Here is a 17289-nt window from a genome sequence, read left to right on the forward strand (position 1 = left end):
AGAATTATTAAAAAATCGTTTTTTTTAATAATTCTTAATTTTTAATAACTGGAAACTAATATTCGAGCAATAACATAATAAACCTTCCACGTTTTGGACATTATTATTGTGTACAAAGGATTTCACTTAATTAAATTATTATTTCTATAAGTTAATATGAAAGTCAACTCATACGATTTGATGAGAATTAAAAAATGTTTAAAACATAAAATCAACGAATATGAATATACAAAAAAAATATTTAACCGATGATTTTTAAGTACGTGGTCGTCTATCGAAAAAACAATATGTGGTTATTATTATATAGATTTCATTCATGAACTACATACGACATTACGCCCAAAGACGAAACTATAAATTTTAATGAAATATGTATTTTAAAATAATGATTGTTCAAAATTGTATTAGATATAGCAATTTAAAAGTATATTTAATTATTTTACGTTAAAATATATTAAGTGATTGAGGCAATAGGCATATCATTTGAGTTTAAAATATTGTAATTCGTAAAATCGAACGGTAGACAAATTGAATAATGGTACGAGATAAAAGAATAACCGGCATGATTTGTCGCTAGCATCATATATGTAAATAACCATACAATGACGTGTTACGTTATGAGGAGTTAACTATTCTTTTTAAAACCCTATTACTATGGTAGCTCACTTAGTATGAGATATTCTCCTTATTAATTAATAAGTGTTTTTAAAAAAAATTGAAATCAATAATTTTAAAACTTTACAATGATTGATGGCCTACTGGATGATGTAAAACGCATGAATAAGCGTCAAGTATGGAATTATTTTTGACTTGCATATAATAAACATTTTGTTCTAGTAATTTAACGTTCATATAATTTTTATTATATATTTTTTTAGTTTCTTTACCAAGTTTTAAGTTTTGGCATGATAGTTTCGTCAGCTTTAATGATATGGAAAGGCTTAATGGTATTTACTGGTAGCGAAAGTCCAATTGTTGTAGTTTTAAGGTAAGCAATTGTGTATTGTTGATAAAAATTCGTTATTTCCTATAAAATTTACTACTAGATCGTCATTTAACAATAATTATATAATAGACAATTTTTTTGTTAAGTTTGAATTTATTAATTATTTTAGATTGTAATTCAATTGGATAACTTAATGCTATTAGCTTTTATTGATCTTAGTATGACATCTATATATATATATTAATTTGAGAAGTTAATATATACATGGATTCTATAGTTACCAACTTTTTAAAAGATATATTAATTATTATATCTAATAAACTCGGTAGTATTTTTATTTATTTTAATATTGATATTTAAACATGACTTTTAATTAAAATTTTTTAGTGGAAGTATGGAACCTGCTTTTCATCGAGGAGATTTATTATTCTTAACCAACTATGAAGAAGAACCTGTTAGAGTGGGTGAAATAGTAGTTTTCAAAATAGAAGGACGAGATATTCCTATTGTTCATAGGGTGCTGAAGTTACATGAAAAGTAGATTTTAAATTAAATATGAATATCATTTATCATTTTATTAAAAATTGTATATTTATTTTAGAAATAATGGTACAATCAAGTTCTTAACAAAAGGTGATAATAATAGTGTTGATGACAGAGGCCTATATGCACCTGGACAAATGTGGCTTGAAAAAAAAGACATGGTTGGCCGAGCTAGAGGCTTTTTACCTTATGTAGGAATGGTTACAATTCTCATGAATGAGTATCCTAAAGTCAAAGTATGATATTTTATCATTTATTATTAATATATAATTCATGTATTCAAAATTTTAACTTAAAATGATTTTTATTACATATAAAACTATAAAAATAAGGAAGTTTATTCCTATAATGATAAACAACTTTTTCTATGAATTTTCAGTTTTTTTTTTTTAAGTGGTCTTAATTTTAACCATAACATACAAAATCTTATCCAGAGAGTAGTTCATAAAGTCTAGATCATCCCTCTCTTTTATTTTGAAAATATGAAGTTAGATTTTATAGAATTTAGACAAGAAGCTACATTTTCTTTTAAATCATTTCCCTTCAAATTAAACTCTTCGCTTGTACTTAATAATATATATCTGACATTTTATTTACACCTTAATTATATTTATTGTTCTAAATATTTTAGTTTGCAGTTCTTGCATGTCTTGGATTATATGTATTAGTTCATAGAGAGTGAAAACCTGAGGACTGTGGACTCCAAGATACAGTTTACATAAACTGAATTATTTTCTCATTTTGTTATAATTGACAAGACATACCATTGTATATTAAATTTCAAATTGAGATATTCTACCTTTCCTATGGTATCTTAATTTACTTTAATGTTTCAACTTTGAATGAAAAAATATTTTTATTATTTTGCTATTATCACTGTTAAAAATGTATCTAATATAAATAAATTTATGTAATAATAATGTTTTACCACTAAATATGTTTAGTTCGTAAATTATAATGTTTAGTTTATGTATTATGTTGTACATATTCAATAAATGAATTACAAATTTTAGGGAAAAAATATTTTAATCTTTTTTAACTACAGAAGGGTACAGCACAGAAAATTATACTTAAAATTGTCTTGAGTGATTGCAAATTTCAGAAAGAGTCATGAGTTGTGTAAAAATCAAGGTGTGCATTTATGTGTTGTTTTTTTTTTTAACAAAGTCATACTATTGTAATTTTTTATATAGAATAAAGCTGTATAAAATTCTGTATATCTCCATTAAAAAATCCCATATAATTGATAAGAATTTACAGCGATTGCAAATATGATAGGTACCTATGTCACACTTGTGCTAACTAAATTAACTTTTAAGATAATACAGGGTGTTCAGTAAGTCAGGAAACGGGTATCTATTGTTCTCATTGTTACAAACAACGAGAACAATAGAAACCCGTTTCCTGACTTACTGAACACCCTGTATAATATTGATGCTTAATTCTTAGAAGAGTACAAACCTTTAATTCTCAAAGTTTGTTCTTTAATTAAATAAAAATTAAAGCTACCTAATAGGCTTGTTTTAGTAGTTTTTCAAAATTATAAAAATTAGTTAAAGTATGAGAGCTTAATAAGATTTAACAGTAATTTTTCAAAAAAATAGTATATTGATTTTTATAATTTCCTGTGTGCAAAACATAAAATATTTATCAATAAATATATTTCTGAATTAAAAGATATCAATATTTTTATTTTCCATTTTTTAAACTTATATCCAGTTACTAGAAAAATTGACTTCTTAAATTCAAATAATTATTTATATATTTTCATTCATCTTAAAGTTATTTTTATTGGTACCTTTTCAAGTTTACATATAATGAAAGCTAATCTTTAGAAGTAGCATCTCCAATAAAATGGTTCTATATAAACTGAAATGGACATCCATTTATCTAGTGATAGATAAACTATCTACCCTAAAGGTATACATTGGAATGAAATTTCTTATGAAGGTTCCATTATTACAAAAAAAATGTTTGTCAAATATTGAGAAGTCATATTTTATACACATCAAGGAATGCATCAATTTTTAAAGTTTTTATATACTTAAAGTTAAAACAGTATTCTATTTTATAAATAAATTGTCATGGTAAATTATTTTATTTAATAAAAAATATCCTAATTCTTTTTTTAATTTGGCTTATTTATTTTTTTTGTAAATTGAAGATGTCAAGTAATTATATGAATATGTGTAAATTTATAGATGTAGAAACAGCTGATGATATAATTTCTAGTAACAATGAAGTTGAATGTCATCAGTTAAAAAATTGGAAAAGGTGGCTCAAAATTAGAAAAAAACAGCAAAAATATTTAGGTTTAAAAGCAAGTCATTGAAATTGAAATTTTAATCCAGTTAGTGCTATTTACCAAAAACAATTTGTTTTTGTATAGATATGTCGCAGTATACCATCTCTATTAATGAATTGTGTAACTGATGAATATAGATCCAAAGTTGAAAATAAATGGTTGATTAATACAGCACAAAAATTAAAAAAACAAAATTTGTTCATAAGTGAAGCAGAACCAATAAATAAAGAAATAAATGAGTACACTAATGTATACATACCAGATTTGATACACTTAGAAAAAGGAACACATTCGAACAGGAAAAATGTTACTGAACATTTAAAATCATTTTTAGCTCAAAGTGAAATTATTGAGGAGTTAAGTTTATTAAAGTCTTTGAGACCTACAGAAGATTCTCAGTCTCTAGTTATTATTGGAAAAAAAATTCCAATAAAATCACAAGACTATAACTTAAATTGTTATAAAAGTATTCCAATAATTTCTATTGATGAAATAAAAGATGTCCCCAGTGAATATATTAAAAATCCACACATTGAGATTAAAATTAATGAATATTTAGTGAAATATATTAATAAAAATAGTACAGTAAAAATATTTGAATCTAAGTCCAAAGAATTTTCGATAAAATCTATTATGGTAAACGAAGAAATAATTGTTGACGATATTGTTATTGAAAACCATAGTGAAATTTCGATATATTACCAATGGAAAAAAGAAGACAAAAAATGGACCAAATATGACATTTTTTTAACTCAAAAATTTGATAGTTTATATTTTGATAATAGACCTGGTGTTTTAGGCCCTGGACAAACAAAAAAATTACCGGTCTTATTCAAGCCGAAAATCCTAGGACCTTGTATAGAAAAATGGAATTTTCGAGTAGATATATTGGGGAGAATCGATCCATTAGTTCTAATACAAATTTCTTTACAGGGATTTGCCACTTCTGCTACACATTATACTAAGCTTGCCAAAAAAGTATATTTATTATATTACTTACGGGGATTTGTTATATTTATGTCTGTTAATAGATAAAAATTGAATAAATGATAAGCATTACTAAATAGTTTTGACTATCAGGTCTTCGATGGATTTTTTAAAAACTATCGGATAATCATTTGATTGTTATTATCCAAGACTGTTTAGTTTTAGTCTATCGAAGTACTGGATAAAATGTTCGATAGTATTCTAATAAAAAGTACTCTATATTTTACTTAAATTACGAAATTTTATTAGGATAGTCAATAGTATTCAATAATGTTAATCATCATTCAAATAAAATATTTATTATTTCATTTAGTTGATTTAACCCTCATATTATGCTGAGTGGTTAGTAATCATATTATTTATGGTAGTTCGGTGCTATATATAATGTATGTTATGTATGCTTTATACAAATGTACTTAAGGTTTTTATTTGAACTGTTGGGTTGGTTAACGCCAACCAATTTTTTAAGATTTAATTGAAAAATTAAATACAGTGATTTCCCAATTGGCTTCTGTGCTGAGTATGTAAATAGGATACAATATTTTAAAATTACATAAACAGCTTAAAATTTTGGAACAGGTTCAAACTTTTTTTTTTATTTATGTGTATTTTTATACCAAAAATAATATAGGAGAGAAAAATTCAATTTAACCCCCTTTCCAATTCTTTTTATAAATTTACACCTATGAACTCTCACCTATGAATTATCTTTAATCCTACACTCCTACAGTAAGTTAAATGTATATTTTTACAATTATAATGTTATAATATTTTCAGTTAGAGAAAACAATTATTTACTCCCAGGGTACGATAGCTTGTGAAGACATAACAAAAAAAATCGTTCAAAATACTTTCTCCGAAACCAATTTACATTTGGTAGATAGATGGTACTATGGTAATTGCAAAATTAATATGTTATATAGCAAATTACATGCTGAAAAAAATCTACAAATCTCACAAATTATGTTTAAATGCATGGGTCTTGATGAATTATCTAGAGACAAATATTTTGATTTAATAAGTTGTTCAGGCATGATATTATTGAAAAGAGAAATTATACCAGGATATACCAAAATGACACACCGTGAACTAAATGCACATAAAGCTATGTACATGACTTTGAACATTATGGATTTAATATTGAACATTTACGAACATGACTATGCGGAGGCATGTCTTGAAATAGAAAATTCTTACTATGAATCAAAAGTTAGTTCATTATAGTAATAAAAGGGCTTTAAAATAGTTTTTGTAAAAAAAAAGTTTCGGAGCTAATATAGGGCTACAATTTCTGACTAATTTTATAGAGAATTTCTAAATTAAAAATAGCTCTTCTATTTAAAATATTGCTTTTTGGGAGTAACGTATTTTTTCCAGTCAGTATGTGTTTAACATTAATGATGGTAACGTTGTTTCCGAAATACATATCCGTGATTTATTAGTAATTTTTTTTTTTTGTGATTTTTTGAGTTTAATATATTTTAGTTTTAACTTTAAATAATATTAGACACAAGTGATCGATTTTTATTATATATTATTTCTATCATTTAACATTATTTTGAAAACCATTTTTCAAAGTGATGAGAAAAAAAAAGAAGTAATTAACTTAGAAAATTACGCCATATACTATAAATGACCAACTTTTATGGGTAATATTTTAAAATATAATAGATAATTCTTCAGATTAAAAAATTATCTATGTTGAATATGAGAATATTAACTCTTAAAATACTAATAAATATTTATTTTATGCTTTCTGATCATTTTTGTTAGGGCATTCCATAATAATTCATAAAAATTTAATTTACATTGCCAATTCAAAGTTTTTTCAGCATTTATTTTAAATAATGAATAACTAGGAAACGGGTTAATTTGTTAGTAATACTGCAGACATTTTTTAAAAGCTTTATATGTTTTCTACAATGTTAACTAGATTATTAATTTTTTACATATCAAAATATATATATTTTATTTATCAAAAACACTTTAGAAATCAAATTTTACATCAGAGTCCAATGAGCGTGTTAATAGTCTTAATAAATCATCAATATCTAGTGCAGGACATTTGAAATACAAAACAGCTTTAAGAAAAGAATGGATTGACGAAATAACGCCTATGATTGCCAAGAGACTAGAATTGGCGATTTCGAACATTGTAGATAACCATTGGTGGATACATTGTTGTCATGATATGTCAGATCAAAAATGAGATCAAACTTCATAAAATCAATCAAGCATGATTTTAATAGATATGCAAAGGATTGTAATTATTTTCTTCGTTGATATATAGAACAAATATAAAAAATTTAGATGTTTTTTTAACTTCTTGTTGTAAATTTTCGGTATAATCAATTATTACATTTAATTATATATAGTTTTCATTTAAATGAGTGAATAACTTGGCGCTGAAATAGTCAAGAATTACATAGCACTATTCAAGGTATTTTAAACATATGATATATGATAAGCTATATTGATAACAATATTATTAATTATTGTTTTGCTTTCTTGAGCCAAGCACTACCAACTAGGCTCAGTTTTCAATCGAGTTGTGCGTTGTGAATATTCACAGAATTTTATTATTGTTGGACCAATAATTTCTATGTATAATAAAATGAGTGTTTATTTTATAACAGTGTTTTTATTCCAATTTTAGTTAATTTTGTTACACAATTATTAAATAAACATAATTACGGTCCTCTACAATTATTTTCGATATTTTGTTTGTAATGATTCGAAAAGTGTATTTGTTGATTTTAATCTTCACAGTTATTCTGCGGAGTTATTGTGATGGTGAGTCATACTTAACTTGACGCAAACATATTTATTATATTAATGCAATTATTTATTTAAATTATATCATATTTAGTACATTTAATGTACATGTACATTAAACTTTTCTTGTTTGTAATTATAGCTGAGAATAGTTATAAATTGTTGTTGATTGACAACAGTCCAGTGACTACAGGAGCTACAGTAACATTAAATGCTACTGTAGTCAATCACAATGGTGTATGTATTCCTGATACATATACATTTGCTTATGAAGATGATGCGATGCCTGTTCATAGGTTTAAAGTAAGTGATTTGTATTGTTGAAACAAATTTTTGTAAATATTTTGCCATTATTAAGTTATAATTTTAAACTTCTATAATTATATTATTAATTATTATTTTATAATTTTATATTCTTAATGATAATTGTAGTTACTTGGCCCTAGATATAAAATCATAAGACTACAAAAAATAAAATAAGATTCAAAAAGATTTGGTAGAGTGGTTTGTAGGTAAATTTGAAAGAATAAATATTTTGATTATTTTTAAAAAACTGTTCTACTTAGTTCTCATTACTAAACTACAAATTACTCATTACTAACTACAAATTTCAACAAAAATTGCTCTTCAAACTTTAGAAAATTAAAAAATTGCTATTTAATGATAAAAACACTAAAATTGAACAAATTACTTTCATATATTTGTAATTTGTCTGCTTTGTATTATTTTCTTACTCAGCAATAGATTGCATTGACCACAAAATACATGTAAATGGATTATCATCCTAGTCCTATTTATTATTAACAATTTAAAATTGTCTAATTGATTTAAACATTTTTAGACACAAATCAAGTCATGTGAAGCTATTTTTTATATACCATTTGATGACAAAAATGGTCCATCAGTGTATAGATACAAAGTGGATGTTTCTCGGGAAATTATGCCTTTTATAAATCTTCCAATTGTTAATGATCGAAAAAAATTAATAATAACAGGTATATAAAATTTTTAGAATCTTTGTTATTAATTATGTTTTATGTTGTAAATAACATTTTTAGAAAATTTGAATGGTCAACTTCAGCTAATTCAAAATAATAATACTGTTGGTAAAAACTCAGCTCAATTTTCATACATTTCAACTGGTTATGAAACTGTACAAAAAATTGTACTTAATCAAGCTGATTATGATTACTTAAATAGTACTGCTAATAATACCTTGGTTCATTGGTTTATTGATTGTATTTACCAAGGAAATTCTACTGATTTTTCTTTAATTAGTAACTATACAAAACCTGATGTTGAGCATGAAATTCTTGGTATTGTAGTTGCATCTATGAAATCTAATAATACTAATACAACCACCACTACACCTATTGTAACAATATCAAATACTAATTTTTCTTTAAATTCTACATTGTCAAACAAGTCTAATATCAAATTATCTCATCTTCCAATCAATTCAACAAATAATGCTATTTGCAAAAAAATAAATAAACTCAGTTTATTAATGTCAGCTGTTCAAATCAATGCAAATCAAAAGTATGGTTATTTTAGTCGTTCAATTCTCGTGAAAGGTAAAAAAAAATGTATATATATATATATATATATATATATGTATGTTTTTAAATCTGCTGTTACAAAAAAATATTTTTTTTAATGCTACAAACAATGTTTTTAGAACCAATATCGAATATAAAATCTGAAGGTAAAGTATGGATTAAAGAAGGTGACTTATTGAAATTGCAGGTTAGTTAAGATTGTTCCAGAAATAAAGAAGTTACCCTTTAATTAAGTTAGATTATGATTAATTAATCATGTATCATTAGGTCAGTTGTAATGGAAGTGGCCCTTTTAAATACTGTGCACATTATGGGGAGGGCCCATACAATGTAACTGGGAATGAAACCTGCTTATGGGAAAGAGATTTATTGTCTTGTCAAATGCATTTTCAACATTTATTCCGTGAACCAACCAACTATACCTTAGTTATAATTTTAGTTAATGATGTATCAAAGGTAGTTACACCCATTGGGATAAACATTTATAAAGGTAAGAAATTCATTATTTAGTATTTTACGGTTTTTCAAGGATATAAGACTTACTCATTAAGCTCAATTTAAAATGTATTGAAAAGGTAAACAATGAGTTATAGTCATTTGATAATGTAATAAATAAGAATTTCTGATAGGATATTAAATATAATATGTTTATATATATTACTATCACTAGTAATAAAACTATAGTAACTCTTGGTTATATAATACTGTAAAATTTTTATAAAATAAACTTCCATTTATCAAAATATTTTTGAGAACCATTTTCTTCATAGTTAATATTCTTATTTTTGTCATTTGTTACTATACTATTTTAAATTTAGCTAGTTGTTTACTTAACTTTTATTTTTGTTGTTTTGTAATTTATCACTGGAATTTAAAAAAACTATTTCAAAAATTAGGAATCTTTTGTAATAAGTTTTGGATTTGATAGACTGAAGCTAGAGAGGCTCGTAGAAAACATTTACCTAGTGAAAATCATTAAGTTTGAGATGGATATGTAGATATATGATATAAATTCAACTAGTCGTTTCCTGCAGCAGTTATTTTTTTTCCTCGCCTTTATCCCAATTACTTGGGGTTGGACACCCTTATCTTAAATTTCCACTAGACATAATTTCCCATATCATTTACGCACACACCAACCATCTTTATATCATATTCAATAACATCCCTTTTACAAAAAACCCAGCACAGGGGGGTCGCGGCACAGTGGTGACGTAGCATAATTGGATCAAGTATAATGATATCTGACAGTGATTAAAATCACTATAAAAAAAAACGTTTCAAAATCTTTAGATAGTGTTTAATTTAAAAAAATGGTGGATTATTCCAAAAGCTACATGATCTGCTAGTTCCTTATTAATATTCTGATTAAGATAAAGTATGTCAAATGAAAAAGGGATTATTAAAAAATATTATTTCTCATAAATAAATTGTGTTGATCCATACACTTTTCAATAAGTTATAGCATTATAAAGTTAAATCCTCTTCTGTAGGCAGGTAAAGAGTCAGATTTATAAAAAAAATATACCAAATGATAGTTAAAGACATCAAGCATACATAAAAAAAAATTATATTGATTTGGTTATTTTTAAAAAAGTTATAGCAATTTCAAGTAAAAAAAATTTCGAAAATTAGCGATTTTTAAATTTATATTTTTTTTGGAGGTGTCCCCCATTTACGGGAAACAAGGGAATTTTTTTCAATTTTTGAGGGTAATGTCTTTGACTAGATACGATTTGTGATCTTTTGACGTATCATTGAAAGAAATCGGTTTGGTGAGAGCTGAGAAAAAGTGGTAACAGACATAAAAAAAAAAACACATCATACTAAAACTAATACCTTCTCAGCTTCACATCGAAGCTAAAACTGGCTTCATCATTGACTATCCAGGCAAAAAACCAGACTAGTTTTTGTTACTGATGTTTCTCTTCTTATTCTTTTGTCTATTATCTTTTCCCAAATTTCCTTACTATGACTCATAAGCTGTATGCCTCTATAATTTTCACACTCTTGTATGTCTTCTTTGTCTTTAAATATTAGCACCATAATACTATTCCTCCATTCTTGTGGCATTTTCCTTTTTAATAGTATTTTATTAATTTTTAATTTTATTCTTTATCATTGATGCTACAACCTATTATACCTCTTTCTCACTGATTAAATTTATCAGTACCTCGTTCCATAAGATATTTTCTGTCTCTTTTGGACATTCTTCATTCAGTAATTTTTCAAAATACTCTTTCCACATCATCACTCGTTAGCACCCTCTTATCATCATTTTTTATACACCTTACATTGTGATAATCTTAAGACTGTTTTTTCTTACTTTTGCAAGTTTGCAAACTTTTTTTTTATCTACTTTGTTCCTAGCTCATCATACTACTCATCATATCTCTTAAACTTCGCCTTACTTATCCCATATTAGGCTTATTTACAGAGTATTTATACTACATCCAATCTTCTCTCCTTTCACTCTTTTTCCCTTTCAATTTCTACAACCGGATCCTCTATTCTCCTTCTATGTTATTTTTGTTTTTGTATACTCTCTTTCCAATACACCATATCTCTATTACCATCTTATATTGTTTTGTATTTAAATTCACATCCGGAATAACTTTACAACCTATTACTTGCATTACACTCTCTCTTACACATATAATTATCAACCTGAAATCTTTACTCCCACTCTTATAAATCATATAATGTTCTTCCCTCTTACTAAAATAAGTATAAATCATAGCAAGATTACACGATACTGTAAAATACAGGATAATTTCTCCAGCCATATTCTTCCCACTCAAACCATACCATGTACTCTTTCATATCTTCTCCTCTCATTAATGACATATCCATTTATATTTATCACCAGGTATTCACTGCATCATCTTAGTCATTTCTCTCCAAAACATGTCCTTTTCTATTTCATCACATCCTACTTGTCATACATAGGCACTTACTACATTTAACACTTTTTTCTGTAAAATTAATTTTACAACTATAATCTTATAATTTTTCCTAACTATTCTATTATTAAACTTTTTATCTCCTCATCCATTATTATTCTTACATCATTCTTTAAATTGTTTTTACTTGAGTATAACATTTTATGACTCACCTACTTTCCTTCCACTTAGTTTCCTGCTCACAATAAATATTAACTTTTTTCCTCTTTAATACTTCTACTAATTCTCTACTACTACCAGCTAATGTACATACATTCCATATATCTTATCTTACTTTTGTCTATCTATCTTACCTATACACCAGTTTCGTTTATAGTTTAGTGATGATGTACCTTTATCATTGACACTAAAAGCATTGAGTAAGCCTGTACACATAATTGGTACAACAGTTACCACACAATTTTTTGACTGGTAAGAATTACTTTATTCTTTAGACCTCTTTCATCTCTAATTACTTTATATCCTCTCACCTGTTGTCTCCTGTATATCCAAGATGGGACAATCCACCTAAGTTCTGTTCAGGACTCTTCATATTTTTTGAAAAAATCTTACACCAGCATGTGTCAACTTGACACAGCCTCATTAGTCTCCTCTTACAATTAGAGGAGGGGTTGTGTAAGTATTCTAATCACTTTGTAATCTTTCACAGGGAATGTTTCCTGCAGCAATTAATTCCTTAAAACCCAGAGGTTTTAATGTTTTAGTAATTCAACTAATTTTTTTTTCATTCTAAAGTCACTAACATGAGAGATTTATGCCTAATATTGTTTTTCAAGTATAAATTGTAAAGAATATGGTAAAATATATTTATTGAGTTTTATATATTTTAACAAAGTTTTTTTCAACTCTATATTTAGTTGCTTGAAATTCATTGAATATTTTTTTAAAAGTCATTTTTAACAAAGAAGAAATTTCTGTTAGAATAATTCCATAAATAAAATATGTTAATTTTTTGTTAAAATCTTTGTTGTATAACAATAAATATATATTATAGTATAATTATTATAAATTTGGGCTCAGTCCCAAAATTGTATAAAATAAAATACCATTAAATGAGTCAACTTGGTGTAATCACTAAACTTAGGACATTTAAATTATATGTATTTCATCAAATAATTTTTGTTAACAATAATTTTGTGTTTCTTAACAATAATAGTAAACATTTTACTTGTGCTGTAAATTAATATGGTATAAATGATAATGTATAATTAACTGCCCCAAGTTGGTCCATTTAACAGTAATTGTTAATGTATGTTTATCCTTTTTTTTTTTTTTTAATTATAGTAAAAAAACAACCTCAAATATCTGTGATTGTTGTACCAGTAACATTTAGTTCTATAGCTATTATTATTATTGTGTTTGGAATAGCATATTATTTTCAAAACAGATCAAGGTATGTGCTTATTAATTGTATAACCTATTTTCATATTTTTTTTTTAGGCAAAACTTTTATAGAGCTATAAAAGTTTTATCTTGTTTGTATTTTACATAAATTTATTAAAAGTAATTTTATGGCTTTTTGAGTTAAATATTTTTTATATTTTTTAGTTTCAAATTAATAATATATTTAATATAGTTTTAATTTTAAATAATATTAGCCAAAAGTGATCAATTTTCATTACACAATAATAAAAATATTATTTGTAATAATATTTATGCAAATAATAAAAATATTATTTGTGAACTCGAGATAAAGAAAAACGATTAATTTTATATCGAGTTATTGAGAGCAAATCACTATTAAGTGTAATGGTAGTTTCAAGGGGAATTCAAAGTAGTTCGAGATAACAAAAAATTGAAGATAGCTACATTCAACATATTAAGAATCTACTGTATTATTATTTTGTTAATTATTGTTTAATTTTTTTCCATTTTTCTAATTAAATAAATTATGGTTCAAGATATATGGTAGAAGTAGCAGATTTTGATTTTGCCAATAACTCTGATATGGAGTGTAAGACTTTCATGGAAAGATTACGAGATGCTATAAGTCAAGCTATTAATAGGACACAAGATTATTCTGAGTATGATGGCAGTGAGGAACAAATAGGTGGTTTAGCTACCCCACAAAATCAAAAGTATGGCAGCATGCAATGACCAAAAGTTACAGTCGACCCAAATAAATGTAAGATTTGATCATAACAATGGGTTGATGAATTAGTGAATAATAAAAAAAATAATAGAAATTTTGGAGTTCCTTTGTAAATTATAAATAATTACAATATTTATTTGCATTCCAGACCTACAATTAAATTACTTTAGATGTGATCCTATCTTAGTTTTATGAATTAGCAATATATTATATTTATATTTTGTACTAATTTAAAATTCATCACATTTTATTTGAATTATAATAAAGTTTTAATCGTTTTTATTTTTGACATTTTAAATTTGGATTGAAATTTTAATGTTAGTGGTGAATATTTACTAAATATTATAGAATTATACATTTTTTTTCCTTATATTTATTGTATTATTTACCTATTAGTCTAATATTTTATTTTAAAAATATTATTATAAAAAATGATAGATATATTCATGTAAGATTTACGTTTAAATATTTTTACACTCTAATTATTCTTTATTTTATTTTTGTTGTCTATAAAAATTTTTTTATTGTTGATTTATAGTCATCAAATATAATTATGAAATGCATATCATTGATATTGCAAGTGTATCATTGATTAGTTTTAATTTTTTAGGTATATTCCTTGTAATAAATTCATTGGTTTTTTTATCTAATATTTGCATGTGATAAATTTAAATATTAAATAATGAATGTAAAATCTAATCATTTAATTAAATAATTTTATTAATAGTATAAAATTAGTATACATTAAGTAATTACCATTAAGATGTATATAGTTTATAATAAGTTTTTAAATATTATTTCATAATAAATAATAATTTAATTCTATTTAAAATACTCAATTAAGTTTAAAAATATTCACCACATAGTTGAGATGTTTTTTTTAGATATAAATTTAATTTTACTGAAAAACAAAATCTGTCATATAATTTCTTATAGTTTCAGAGTTAAACATTTTTCTACTTAATATTAAAATTTGTTTTTTGAATCACTTGAAAATTATTTAAATTTTACTTAATTACTTAATTTATTTTCCTAAAACATTAACAAAATTAGACCATAAATTAAAAGAAATACATTTCTTCTATCCTTAAATTAATAATGATTGTTAAGTTTTACTTCCATAAACAAGTTTTATATTTTATTTAGATTAATTATTTATTTAAATTTAATTTTTTTATTGTTGTACATTTAAATTTGTAAATTTTGTTATCATTTAAATGTTTTAATAATATAGTATTATGTAATATTATAGTTATATTTTTAAAAATTGTATGTGTATTTTTACTGTACAGTAACTATTTTATATACTACCATATGTATAATTTCTTTCTCAAATTGCAAATGAATACTCATACAATAATTATGTGCCAATTTCTTTTTGTAAAAAAAAATATACTAGCTCATAACTATTTTTATTTGCCTATGATTTCTTTTATATTTTTATAATTAAAATTAAAATTTTAACTACCCAATTTTAATCAGAAAATAAAATTTAAAAAGATACTTTTTCAAAAATTATATTCATTAAATACAACTATTTTGATAATTTCAGTTTTTTTTTTATATGAATGTTTAGCTGATTTTTAACACATTCAAAAATAGTATTTTTATTAAATAAAAGTTTCTGGAATAATATTTTTAATATACTTCAAAAAATCGAAAACACTGTTCCAAATTCTTTCTTAATATGTTTTGAAAAATGCTTAGTGTATTGCAATGTAAAAACAATATTTTCAATGATTAAAACTGATAGTAGTTTTAAAACAAATGTAAATTTAAAAAATAAAATTCAACTCCTAGTAATCATATTTTGTATAATTGAAACACAAGTCTCAATATAATTGATCAAAATAAAACCCAGATAATATAATAGCATGATTAAGATTTTTTGTTATTACAATATAAAAAAACACATTATATATTTGGTTGAATTCTAATAAAATATTCAAGGTAATAATTTGAATTATAATATAATACTATTTGTTTATAATACATAAGAAAGGTGCTTTTCAATGCAATGAAAACAATTATACAGTAAAAAATATAAATTAATGGATTGTTAGATTAATAATATGCAGTTAATAATCTAATATTTATAATTGTAAATATTAATATTGTAAAAATTTATTGCAATTTAATAGAATTAAATTTTATAATTTTACGAATAAATATATAAATTAAACGATGTTGTTTTTTAAAATCAATAGTTATTTTTACATGAAGCTGATAAATTTTTTTGCTAATTTAATAACAATTTGATCAGGAGAATATATAATTTATCAAATAAATAATTTATAGATTTAACAAAAAAAAAATTTATTGACATGGGAAATAATGAAAATCAATCCAATTAGTCTACAAAATCTACCCTAACCTTATAGGATGTATTATTAAAAAGTACTACAAAGTAAAAAATATATTCTATTTTACTGGGAAAGGGTATTAAAAAAATATTTTAAATTATCTTCAAAGAACAAAATACCTAGATGGAAATCAATACAAATTATAGCCTAAAAATGTTTTACATGATAAAATAAATATTTAAAAGTTGTTTAATAAACAAAAAAATTAAATAAATTTGTATAATTCAATAACTGAATAATAATTAAATTGATTTGTTAAAATTTCGCTAAAATCACTTAATATATTTTTTGTATTTATTTCCCAATAAATCATTTCTATATAACTCTTGGTGTTTAAATTAATGATACAGTTGAAATATTCAGGACTATATTCCTTATAGTAATATCCTATAGTTTTTAACTAATTAGTAATAATCTCAAAAATTAAGGGCGATAGAAAAAATCTAAATGCAGTTATTTGAAGCCCTTCAATTTTTATACAACTTTGCCATAAATGTAATAATGATTTTATAATTTTTTATAAATTCTCCAAAAAAATTACAATATTAAATTATTAAATATTAATTTCTTACTACATATAATTGATAATAAAAAAATTATTCATAAATTTTACTTCTAAATCAATTAACTACTAATCAGGAATAATGAAGGAAATAGGAATTCATTTTGCTTTTGAGATAATCTATAAATTTCTTAAAATTATACACTATCTACAGATTTGCATCGAAGCGTTTCTTATGATAGTGATATTAATTA

General features: G+C 24.1%; 3 protein-coding genes across 3 annotated transcripts; all 3 read left to right on the forward strand.

Moving 5' to 3' along the window:
• The first annotated feature begins 616 nt into the window (after positions 1 to 616).
• LOC126904727 (signal peptidase complex catalytic subunit SEC11A) lies at positions 617 to 2416 on the forward strand. Its single transcript, XM_050683950.1, has 5 exons — positions 617 to 791; positions 879 to 988; positions 1334 to 1483; positions 1548 to 1725; positions 2121 to 2416. Exons 1-5 carry the CDS (start codon positions 744 to 746, stop codon positions 2169 to 2171), a joined length of 537 nt encoding a protein of 178 aa, XP_050539907.1. The 5' UTR covers positions 617 to 743; the 3' UTR covers positions 2172 to 2416.
• A 1258-nt stretch (positions 2417 to 3674) lies between these two features.
• Positions 3675 to 6076, forward strand: LOC126904941 (MYCBP-associated protein-like). Its single transcript, XM_050684345.1, has 3 exons — positions 3675 to 3809; positions 3879 to 4802; positions 5559 to 6076. The coding sequence occupies exons 1-3, from the start codon at positions 3675 to 3677 to the stop codon at positions 6003 to 6005; spliced, it is 1506 nt and encodes a 501-aa protein (XP_050540302.1). The 3' UTR covers positions 6006 to 6076.
• Positions 6077 to 7278: 1202 nt separating this feature from the next.
• On the forward strand, positions 7279 to 16352 carry LOC126904242 (uncharacterized). The gene is made up of 8 exons (XM_050683058.1): positions 7279 to 7574; positions 7699 to 7859; positions 8398 to 8551; positions 8615 to 9130; positions 9235 to 9302; positions 9383 to 9605; positions 13363 to 13471; positions 13980 to 16352. The coding sequence occupies exons 1-8, from the start codon at positions 7511 to 7513 to the stop codon at positions 14173 to 14175; spliced, it is 1491 nt and encodes a 496-aa protein (XP_050539015.1). The 5' UTR covers positions 7279 to 7510; the 3' UTR covers positions 14176 to 16352.
• Positions 16353 to 17289: the final 937 nt, after the last annotated feature.

The sequence above is a fragment of the Daktulosphaira vitifoliae genome, unplaced genomic scaffold (assembly GCF_025091365.1).
Source record: "Daktulosphaira vitifoliae isolate Bord-2020 unplaced genomic scaffold, ASM2509136v1 Scaffold_4, whole genome shotgun sequence".
Lineage (NCBI taxonomy): Eukaryota > Metazoa > Arthropoda > Insecta > Hemiptera > Phylloxeridae > Daktulosphaira > Daktulosphaira vitifoliae.

Coding starts and splice junctions, on each gene's coding strand:
- LOC126904727 (XM_050683950.1), top strand. CDS start 744: ATGATTGATGGCCTACTGGATGATGTAAAACGCATGAATAAGCGTCAA. Junction 792..878: donor AACGCATGAATAAGCGTCAA/GTATGGAATTAT, acceptor ATATTTTTTTAG/TTTCTTTACCAAGTTTTAAG. Junction 989..1,333: donor CCAATTGTTGTAGTTTTAAG/GTAAGCAATTGT, acceptor AAAATTTTTTAG/TGGAAGTATGGAACCTGCTT.
- LOC126904242 (XM_050683058.1), top strand. CDS start 7,511: ATGATTCGAAAAGTGTATTTGTTGATTTTAATCTTCACAGTTATTCTG. Junction 7,860..8,397: donor TGCCTGTTCATAGGTTTAAA/GTAAGTGATTTG, acceptor AAACATTTTTAG/ACACAAATCAAGTCATGTGA. Junction 8,552..8,614: donor AAAAAAATTAATAATAACAG/GTATATAAAATT, acceptor TAACATTTTTAG/AAAATTTGAATGGTCAACTT.
- LOC126904941 (XM_050684345.1), top strand. CDS start 3,675: ATGTGTAAATTTATAGATGTAGAAACAGCTGATGATATAATTTCTAGT. Junction 3,810..3,878: donor AAAAATATTTAGGTTTAAAA/GCAAGTCATTGA, acceptor GTTTTTGTATAG/ATATGTCGCAGTATACCATC. Junction 4,803..5,558: donor TATATTACTTACGGGGATTT/GTTATATTTATG, acceptor TAATATTTTCAG/TTAGAGAAAACAATTATTTA.